Genomic DNA, 10,250 nt, shown 5'->3' on the forward strand with positions numbered 1-10,250 from the left:
CTCGGGCATTCAAAAAAGATGACCTTCTCTTCTTTGGTCAGAGCGTAGCTGGCACGACCTTGAAACCGTTGCGGATGCCGGTCATCAGGGTCTTTCAAACGTTGTTGGTCCTGCCGTGCTTCCTTTGTATCATTTGACTTCCCATACACGCCCAAGAAGCTTAGGAGGTTCACGCAAATATTCTTCGTAACGTGCATCACGTCGATTGCAGAGCGGACTTCTAGGACTTTTCAATATTCTAGCTCCCAGAATATAGATTTCTTCTTCCACATGGCAGCGTGCCCGTCAGCTCCCTTCGGAACTGATTGTCCGCCAGGACCCTTTCCAAAGATGACTTTCAAATCCTTGACCATATCAAATACCTTAGCACCAGTGTGTTCCGCAGGCTTCGATCGATGATCTGCCTTGCCGTTGTAATGCTTGCCTTTCTTTCTTACTGGATGAATTTTCGGAAGAAATCGATGATGCCCAAGGTACACGTTCTTCTTACAATTTGGCAAATGTACACTTTCAGTCTCATGTAAGCAGTGCGTGCATGCATTGTATCCCTTATTTGACAGTCCCGAAAGGTTACTAAGAGCAGGCCAATCGTTGATGGTTACGAAAAGCAACGCTCGTAGGTCAAATTCCTCTTCTTTGTGCTCATCCCACACACGGACACCGGGTCTGCCCCACAGTCTGTAAAAGTTCATCAACTAATGGCCTTAGGTACACATCGATGTCGTTGCCGGGTTGCTTCGGACCTTGGATGAGCACTGGCATCATAATGAACTTCCGCTTTATGCACAACCAAGGAGGAAGGTTGTAGATGCATAGAGTCACGGGCCAGGTGCTATGGCTGGAGCTCTGCTCGCCAAAAGGATTCATGCCATCTGTACTTAGACCAAATCTTATGTTCCTTGCGTCAGCTGCAAAATCTTTGAACTCTCTCTCGATCTTTCTCCATTGCGTTCCATCTGCGGGGTGTCTCAACTCCCCGTCCGACTTACGGTCCTCTTTGTGCCATCGCAACAACTTGGCATGCTCTTTGTTCCTGAACGGACGTTTCAACCGTGGTATTATAGGAGCATACCACATCACCTTGGCGGGAACCCTCTTCCGGGTTTCGGCCCTCAACATCGTCACCGTGGTCATCGCCTCTGATCTTATAATGCAATGCGAGTGCATACGGGCATTCATTCAAATTCTCGTATTCACCACGGTAGAGGATGCGATCGTTGATGCATGCATGTATCTTCGGAACCTCTAAACCTAGAGGGCGAGACAACCTTCTTTGCTTCGTACGTATCGGCGGGCAACTCGTTATTCTTTGGAAACATATTCTTCAATATTTTCAGCAAGTTTTCAAATGCCGAGTCAGCCTACACCTGCTCGTGTCTTCCATTTCAGCAAATTCAGTGGTGCAGCCCAGCTTTTTCAGACCATCATCGCATCCGGGGTACAGCGCCTTTCCGTGATCCTCTAACATGCGATCCAAATTCTTCCTCTCCTTTTCGGTTCGCGAGCGTCTCCGTGCATCAGCAATGGTCCGACCAAGATCATCAACGGGATCATCACGTGCCTCTTCTTCACCTTCCCCTTCACCTTCAGCATCCTCCATGAAAGTATCACCGAAATGAGCAAGATAGCTTTCATCGATGAAATCATCCCCTTCTTCATCTTCTTCCATTATAACCCCTCTTTCTCCATGCTTGGTCCAACAATTATAGCTTGGCATGAAACCGTGCCGAAGCTGGTGCATGTGAACATCTCTTGAGGAAGAGTAACCCTTCCGATTCTTACAGTTAACACATGGACAGATAACAAAACCCCCCTGCTTGTTCGCATTAGCCACTACGAGGAAATCTTTCAAACCCGTAGTGAACTCGCCTGGAGAGTCGGTTACCGTACATCCATTGCCGATTCATCTGCATTATTATAATATAAAATATATAATTAACCATCATGCATTTGTTAAACTAACTAGCTACAAACAATATAAATTAAACAATGAACTACACACATGCATATTTTATCAATGACACATGAAAGGTTCAAGTTGCTAACCGCGATCGAGGAGGAAAAAATAAATAAGGAAGCTCAAGTGTGGCTCCAACACTTCATATCATGTTTGTTTCATGCTCTTGGGGCATTTTATCAAACACCTTGTGTGCATAAGAGGAACCAAAAGCAAACCTACACCCCTTGTGAAGCTTGTGAAGAGAAGTGGCACCAAATGGCTAATTGCTGTGAGCTGAGGCCCTTTTATAGGGATGGGCCTTTAGTCCCGGTTGGCCTGGCCAACCGCGACTAAAGGCCTTCGGGCACCTTTAGTCGCGGTTGGCCGACTAAAGCCCCCCACGTGCACCAGCTGGCCACCGAGCGCCCTGGGCCCAGGCCTTTGGTCGCGGTTCGCCTCCCGAACCGCGACTAAAGGTCCCATTAGTCGCGGTTCCTATAGCTTCGCGACTTATGGGACTGGACGGAAGCCTGTTTTTCTACCAGTGATTGTATTCAAGGAACTAAGCACACTCTTACATGCATAGCATAACCCCGTCTTCTTGTTCGATATGATCATCCCATCACACGATTCGGAGCTGATGAGTGATGACTAACTCAACACAACAGAAAAATACACCAATATAGACACTGCATGTCAGAATCTTACATGGTAAATGTCTACCATTGTGATGGGATGGAGGGAGCAAATCATTCAATGGAGCCGTTAGGGGTGCCTGGCGACTCTCCTGGCGATGATGGGCAGGAGGCGACGCCGCCTTTCCTGGGTAAGTTCTGGAGCCCGTGCTCCGCCGCGCTAGGGGAGGATGACCAGCGTCCTCTTCCTTCTTCGCCATCGTCGGAGGACTACCGGACCTCCGGCACGGAGAGGGCTCCCGTCCTTTCATCCAGGTATGAGAAACGTCTCGGAAATAGGATCTTGCGAGAGAGGCTGCACTAGCGCTGGTTTTGTCGTCCGATCGAGTTCGACCTTGCTCGCCGGCACCTACCTCGCATATGCGGCGGCCATTTTCACCGCCGGTGAATAAGTTTATACTACCTGTCCTAGAGCCGACAGCTTTTCTTGCTTGAGGATTTCAATGCCGCTGAATGGACCAGAGTTGTCCGGAAGAACAATATCAAGCGTGCTTCTCGGAATCGTGCGGTTTCATGGCGCGGCTCAAGCACGCCGGCGACCATTGTTTCGTTTCTCCGATGATCAGCCACGTCGATCTAGATCTGGCTGTTTTCAAAATTGTGGGCCATCAAGGCATAAGGCCGTACAGATGGACAAGCCAGGAGAATTTTCTAAAGGCCCATTGCAAAAACCTTTTTGCGTGCAAACCAATATACGAAGGGTTCAGATTAGCGAGGGTTGCCGGAGCCGATCCCTAGGGTTTTCTTCGTTCCTCCTTCTTCGTCTCGTCCGGAGGCTAGGAAGAGGGTCGATATGACTCGCTAGGAACCCAATCCGCCTCGCGGCGGTGCACCGTCGAACCCACCCCTTCGTCAGCCGCTGCCTCCCAGGAGTACGCCAGTGCGCGTTCGTGATGATATGGGCGCGGGTGGCACCGGGAATACCAACTCCCTGGGAAGCAATGGTCAGGATGATGTTCGGTCTAGGCCACCACAGGCTAGCCGTTTTGAGCAAGCCCCGAACTCTTCTCCGGGTGGCGGCAATGCAAATCGCGGACCGATAGGCCTACTGGACAAGGTTTTGGTACCTTTCAGGAAGGATATCACGAGGGTTTCAATGGCTATGGTAATGGCTATGGATCAATGAATCGAGGTAACTACAGACAGCGACCTTATCGTCAATTCTATTCTGGGAATCGTGCTCGCAATAACAATTATAGGGGAGGTTCTGGTAGTTTTAATGGCAATGGGCATAGATATCAGCGATATTTCAATAATTATGAGAACAATGGGACTAATGGTGCGGCTCAGACCCAGAGAACAGAGGGTAATCGGAGGGAGTATCGGCCTCTCGCTCGGTAGATGATGTTCATAAATCACGTAATATGGAGACATCCTCTGTTGAAAGTTTGTCTTCTCGTGCTCAGAAGAAGATTGATAAGATGTTGTGTTTGCGATGCGATGAGAACGGTCACTTTGCTGAAACTTGTACTGCTGTGCTTTGCTTGTATTGTGAAAAGACCTCTCATGTGTCTGCCAATTGCCCATTGCTATCTATGCCGAAACCTGTTGCTATTACATATGGAGTTTCTCGGAATGAGCTTATTTTTCATGAGGTTCCTGTTTCATCGGATGTTACTTTTAAGCATGACAGCGGAAAGGTTGGAAAAATCTCAGTCACCGGAGGGATCTTATCACCACCGAAATTGTTAAAGAATTGGAATGGATTATACCAAGCGACCATCGGTGGGATCTTAGGGATACAGAAGATGGAGCTTATAAGGCTATATTTCCTTCTAAAGCAGATCTTGCAAGGATGACAAAGATAATTAATGTCCCGGTCTCTGGCACAAGTATGTTCTTACACTTTGAGGAATGGTCAGCTACTGATCTTGATAAGTTCTACCTTTCACAAGTTTGGGTTCGTGTTCATGGATGCTGTTATAAGGAGAGATGCGACTACTTGTCACTTTTTGGTGTTGGATCTTTGATAGGGAAGGCTATAGAAATTGATATGGAATATACTAGAGCTCATACTGATGTTCGTATGCTGGTCGAGGTCACTCGCGTTGAGTGTATCCCAACAACGACTATTGATCATACATATGATGGTCAAGGCTATGGTTTGCTTTTTAAAGTTGAGGGGGATAAGGGTAAAGATAAAGTGGACATGGATATGCAAGATGCAAACACGTAAGATGATCCGAAAGGTTCGTAGAGTAAAGATGAAGAGATGAAGAAGGGAGATGAGCCATCTTCTATGGGTGGGCAGGATAAATCATCTTCTGCTGCTATTTCTTACCTACCCAAGACAAGTGATGTTCCACCTAAGCAAGCACATGCTGCTTCTCTGCCTGTTCTGAGAGTTGGAGCAATAAATGTACCCTATTCAAATGTTCTGTTTCGGTCTGAAAGAAAGGTTATCAATATTGTACCTCGAAGGCTATGGGGAGATTATGCTGAGGATGATGAAGATAGCCTGCCATCACCACTACCTAGCCTGAAACAGTCCGGTATCGAGGTTTTAGTTGATTCTACTACTATGGCTGTCAAGAATGATACAACTACAATAGGTATGCAGGAACTTCAAAACCAGGAGCAAGAGTCTCCTTTTCTGTCAAATTCCTTTCTATCACCTTCTGATAATCCAGGCGATTTTATTGTTGTGTCCTCGATCTCAAATGATACATTTTTTACAGATAATATTTCTGCATCAGTTCGTCCTCAAAGTGAGGTGCGCACTGGTCGGCTTTTTATGAAGGAACTGGAGACATTTTCTGCAGCTCCTAATAATGCTCAGGCTAAGGAGCGGCTGCGTGATGATTCTGCGGCGGAAGTTCAGCAGATGGACGAACGCGCGGATTCCGGCGCACGCACCCCTGCGCCTCTCTCTGATGTCTCTCCCATGAGGAATGTGTCTACCTTTTCTGCATCAGGTGGATCACACGGTGCTTATGGTGCAGAACCTGTTTCTGCGCTTCCCAGTGATGACACTAATATTATGAGCAATGGTATGTTTTACAAAAACCACAAGGAGCAAGAGCCTTCTTTTTCTTCAATTTTTTTGTTAGCTAGACATGATTCTAAAGTTGATTTAAACAAAGCGGCTTTGGTTTCTCCTACAGCCGCTCAATCAAAGGCCGCTAAGATGCCTGGAATGGTTTCAAAAAGTGTGGGTACTGGAGTTTATCTTGGAGCTCGATATTCAATGGAGGACGTGGTGAATTTTGGTGGTATTCCAGCTAAGGCGGCGGAAGTCCGTTCTAGTGAACGGATTCGCCTTCAACCAAACGCTGACGCTCCGCAGATGGAACGTGCTCAGACGTTGACTCAAGCTAAAAAGGCTGGTTCGATTTCAGGTACATCATCTCACTCCAGGTTTTCTTTAGCTTCTTTGTCTAATGATACTTTTGTATCTCGAGCTGCTAAGTTGGGAGTCTCGCTTGGGGAGTCGTCTAGCAAGGTTTCAAACATGATTCAAAGTATTAAAGATAATGATAACAAGAGAACAATAATTATGCTGTCAAAAAATTTAAAAGGAAAACCTGAGGACAAAGATCAACAGCAATCATCAGTAATTAACCAAGCTACAGAATTATCTCATGATCTTGTCGACGAAGAGCGTCAGGTCCAAGAGGAGATGGATGAGTTTCCACGTGCATCTAAGATAACTAAAGTGTATACACGAAAACAAAAAGTTGTAACCAAAGTATGTATACGAAAAGAAAAAGTTGTACCTAAAGAGGTACGGAGAAGCGTAAGGCTTAGCAAAAAAGTAACCCTTTCAACAATGAGAGGTAGTTTTTGGAATAGTGGGGGTTTCAGAGATTCAGCGAAACACTTTTTTGTAAATGAAACAATTCGTGAACACAAACTAGATTTCTTTGCTATTTTGGAATCGGGTAGAGATAATTTTTCGACACCTTTTTTGAATCATATTTCGGGCGGACTAGATTTTCAGTGGTTTTGTGTTCCGCCAATCGGGAGATCTGGAGGTATCCTCGTTGGTATTAATGCTGATACACTTTCGGTTCAGAATATAGTTTCTGGAGATAGATGTGTCAAATTCTATGTCACTTCCAAGAAAGATAATTTTAAATGGGTTTTAGTTGCCGTTTATGGGGCAGCTCAAGATGAGCAGAAGCCCGAGTTTCTAGCTGAATTAGTAAGGATATGTGAGGACGAACCTCTGCCTATGATTGTCGGAGGAGATTTTAACATTATTAGGCGAAAAGAGGAAAAAAATAATGATAATTTCAATGAACGATGGCCTTTTATTTTCAACGCGATCATTGAAAGTCTTGACCTCAGAGAGTTAATTCTTTCAGGACGACAATACACCTGGGCTAATCATAGAGATTCACCCACATACGAAAAACTAGATAGAATCCTTGCGAGTGTCGAATGGGAACAGAAATACCCGTTGGTGACAGTGAGAGCGCTAACTAGGTCCGGTTCTGATCATACGCCTTTGTTGTTAGATTCTGGGGAAGAAGCTTTCCTAGGTAACAAGTCGAATTTTTCGTTTGAGTTGGCGTGGTTGAAAAATGATGGTTTCGCTGAAATGATTGCTCATGAGTGGGCTTCAATTTCAAGAGGGGCAAACGCTATGGAAATTTGGCAAAATAAGATCCGACACCTAAGACATTTCCTCCGTGGTTGGGCACGCAATTTAAGTGGACATTATAAAATCGAAAAAGATAGACTTCTTAATATTATTGACACTCTGGATTGCAAAGCGGAAATAGTCCCGCTAGATGAAGAAGAGAGACAGTCCATGCGTAAGGCTAGGGATGATTTAGCAAAGTTACGACGGGATGAAGAGTCTAAATGGGCTCAACGGGCGAAAGTAAAACATGTGCAGGAAGGGGTGACAACACTAAATATTTTCACCTAGTTGCAAACGGTAAACATCGGAGAAAGAGAATTTTCCAACTAGAACAAGAGGAAGGAACAATTATGGGTCAAGAAAACTTAAAAAACTATATTACAGAGTATTACAAGAATCTTTTTGGGCCACCAGCACCTAGTACTTGTGTTATGGTGGAATCGATGACTCATGACATAAAACAATTATCCGCTGAGGAAAATGCGATCTTGATAGCTGATTTTAATGAAGAAGAGGTTAAGGAGGCCGTTATGCAAATGGAAAAAAATAAGGCCCCAGGACCAGATGGTTTTCCGGCTGAATTTTATCAAATGTGTTGGGAAATTGTGAAAAGCGACTTGATGGCTATGTTCGCCTGCTTCCAAAGAGGAGAGCTACCTCTTTTTCATTTGAACTTTGGTACAATCATCCTTCTTCCTAAAAAAGAAAATGCAACCCAAATCCAGCAATACCGCCCTATATGTTTGTTAAATGTTAGCTTCAAAGTTTTTACCAAAGTAGGGACGAATCGAGTATCAAAGATTGCTGAAAGTGTTGTTCACCCGACCCAAACTGCTTTCATGCCTGGGAGACATATTCTTGAGGGTGTTGTTATTCTACATGAGACCATCCATGAGCTTCACAGGAAGAAACTAGATGGTGTGTTGTTCAAAATAGATTTTGAAAAGGCGTACGATAAGGTAAATTGGTGCTTTTTACAACAAGCTTTACGCATGAAAGGCTTTGATCCAAAATGGTGTTCCTGGATTCAGAATTACATTGAAAAAGGGAGTGTAGGCATTAGAGTGAACGATGACATAGGTCATTATTTTCAAACCAAGAAAGGTCTTAGACAAGGAGACCCTTTATCTCCCATCCTCTTCAATATAGTCGCAGTATATGCTAGCTATCCTAATCGCAAGGGCCAAAGAGGATGGCCAGGTAGCTGGGCTTATTCCTCATCTTGTTGATGGGGGGATATCGATTTTACAGTACGCGGATGACACCATCCTATTTATGGAACATGATATTCAGAAAGCTCTAAATATGAAATTAGTTCTGTGCATCTTTGAGCAATTGTCCGGTCTAAAAATAAACTTTCATAAGAGTGAGCTTTTTTGTTTTGGGGAGGCAAAACAGATGGAGAATGAGTATAAAACTCTATTTGGTTGTGACATAGGTTCATTACCTTTTAGATATCTTGGAATCCCAATACATTTTCGCAAATTGAGAAATGGCGAATGGAAACCGGTGGAGGATCGCTTTGAGTCAAAATTAAGTAGCTGGATTGGCAAACTTTTATCATATGGAGATAGACTCGTTCGATTAATTCAGTTTTAACTAGCCTACCTATGTTCATGTTGTCTTTCCTTGAGATTCCGATAGGAGTTCGGAAGAGGTTAGATTTTTATAGATCTCGATTTTTTTGGCAAAGTGATGGGCATAAGAAAAAATATAGGCTAACTAAATGGAATGTAATATGTAGACCCAAAGATCAGGGGGGGTTAGGGATTGAGGTTTTGGAACTCAAAAACAAGAGTTTACTATGCAAGTGGCTGTACAAACTCCTAAATGAGGATGGTATGTGGCAAGAGATACTGCATAAAAAATATTTGCATTCTAAAACTTTATCTCAGGTTTCAGCTAAACCGAATGACTCACCGTTTTGGAAGGGTTTAATGAATGTAAAGGAGGATTTTATATCACGAGGTTCTTTCGTTGTGGGCAATGGGCTTAAGACTAGATTTTGGGAGGATATTTGGTTAGGGGACAGGCCCCTTGCTGATGATTACCCGTCGTTATACAATATTGTTAATCACAAGAATGTCACTGTTGAAAATGTGTTAGGATCAAATCCTATAAATATAGGTTTTAGACGGACTTTGAATGGGAACAAATGGGATAGATGGACACACCTTTTACATAGACTCATTTTAGTTCAGCTAACTGATACTGAGGATTTTTTCAAATGGAATTTAACTACGTCTGGCATTTTCTCAGTCAAATCTATGTATATTGATTTATTAAATGACGATACTGTTTTCCTTAAGAAATATATCTGGAAGATGAAAGTTCCACTAAAGATAAAGATCTTCATGTGGTTTCTTTATAAGAAAGTGATTCTTACAAAAGATAATTTGGCTAAGCGTAATTGGCATGGTTGTGCTAAATGTTGTTTTTGTGATCAAGATGAGACAATACAACATCTTTTTATTTCATGCCCTTTTTCTCAGATGATTTGGAGGATTGTTTATATGGCTTTCAACATACCTCCTCCCTCGAATATTACAAATATGTTTGGCAATTGGTTAAATGGTGTTGCAAAAAAAGACAAAGTCCACATTAGAGTTGGTGTGTGCGCTTTGGTTTGGGCTATATGGAATGTGCGCAATGATTGTATCTTTAACAGAAAAAGTTTTCCATCATTTTTGCAGGTTATCCCTTTAGCTACTCATTGGATCCATATGTGGTCTTATCTCCAGCCAGAAGAGGAGCGCCATGCTATGGATACTGGGTGCAACCGACTGGCAACGGTAGCACGGGATTTTTACAGCCGGTGCGGTTGGCGTGCTGATCGTCGTTTGACATGTTGATGCAAATGCGCTTCATGTTACATTTTTTTAGATGGCTTATTTTTGTTGAGACTTTAAGTGATCCATGAATTGTAATAAGTTTTGACGATGCTGGTTGTAAGACTGTTTTGATTCTAATAAAAGAAGCCGTATGCATCGCTTGATGCGGAGGCTGGGGATATACCCCATTTCGAAAA

At 43.6% G+C, this 10,250-nt stretch overlaps 1 protein-coding gene across 1 annotated transcript; it reads left to right on the forward strand.

Annotated features, from left to right (window-relative positions):
• Positions 1-4,838: 4,838 nt before the first annotated feature.
• Positions 4,839-10,250, forward strand: LOC124704713. The gene is made up of 4 exons (XM_047236985.1): positions 4,839-5,186; positions 5,313-5,624; positions 5,739-5,972; positions 9,916-10,250. Exons 1-4 carry the CDS (start codon positions 4,847-4,849, stop codon positions 10,053-10,055), a joined length of 1,026 nt encoding a protein of 341 aa, XP_047092941.1. The 5' UTR covers positions 4,839-4,846; the 3' UTR covers positions 10,056-10,250.

This window comes from Lolium rigidum, chromosome 3, assembly GCF_022539505.1.
Source record: "Lolium rigidum isolate FL_2022 chromosome 3, APGP_CSIRO_Lrig_0.1, whole genome shotgun sequence".
Lineage (NCBI taxonomy): Eukaryota > Viridiplantae > Streptophyta > Magnoliopsida > Poales > Poaceae > Lolium > Lolium rigidum.

What these genes read in the sequence shown, in the direction of transcription:
- LOC124704713 (XM_047236985.1), top strand. Translation starts at nt 4,847, where the DNA reads ATGAAGAAGGGAGATGAGCCATCTTCTATGGGTGGGCAGGATAAATCA. An exon ending in GAATGATACAACTACAATAG is followed by an intron (nt 5,187 to 5,312) that starts GTATGCAGGAAC and finishes CATTTTTTACAG; the next exon opens with ATAATATTTCTGCATCAGTT. An exon ending in AAAGGCTGGTTCGATTTCAG is followed by an intron (nt 5,973 to 9,915) that starts GTACATCATCTC and finishes TCATTTTTGCAG; the next exon opens with GTTATCCCTTTAGCTACTCA.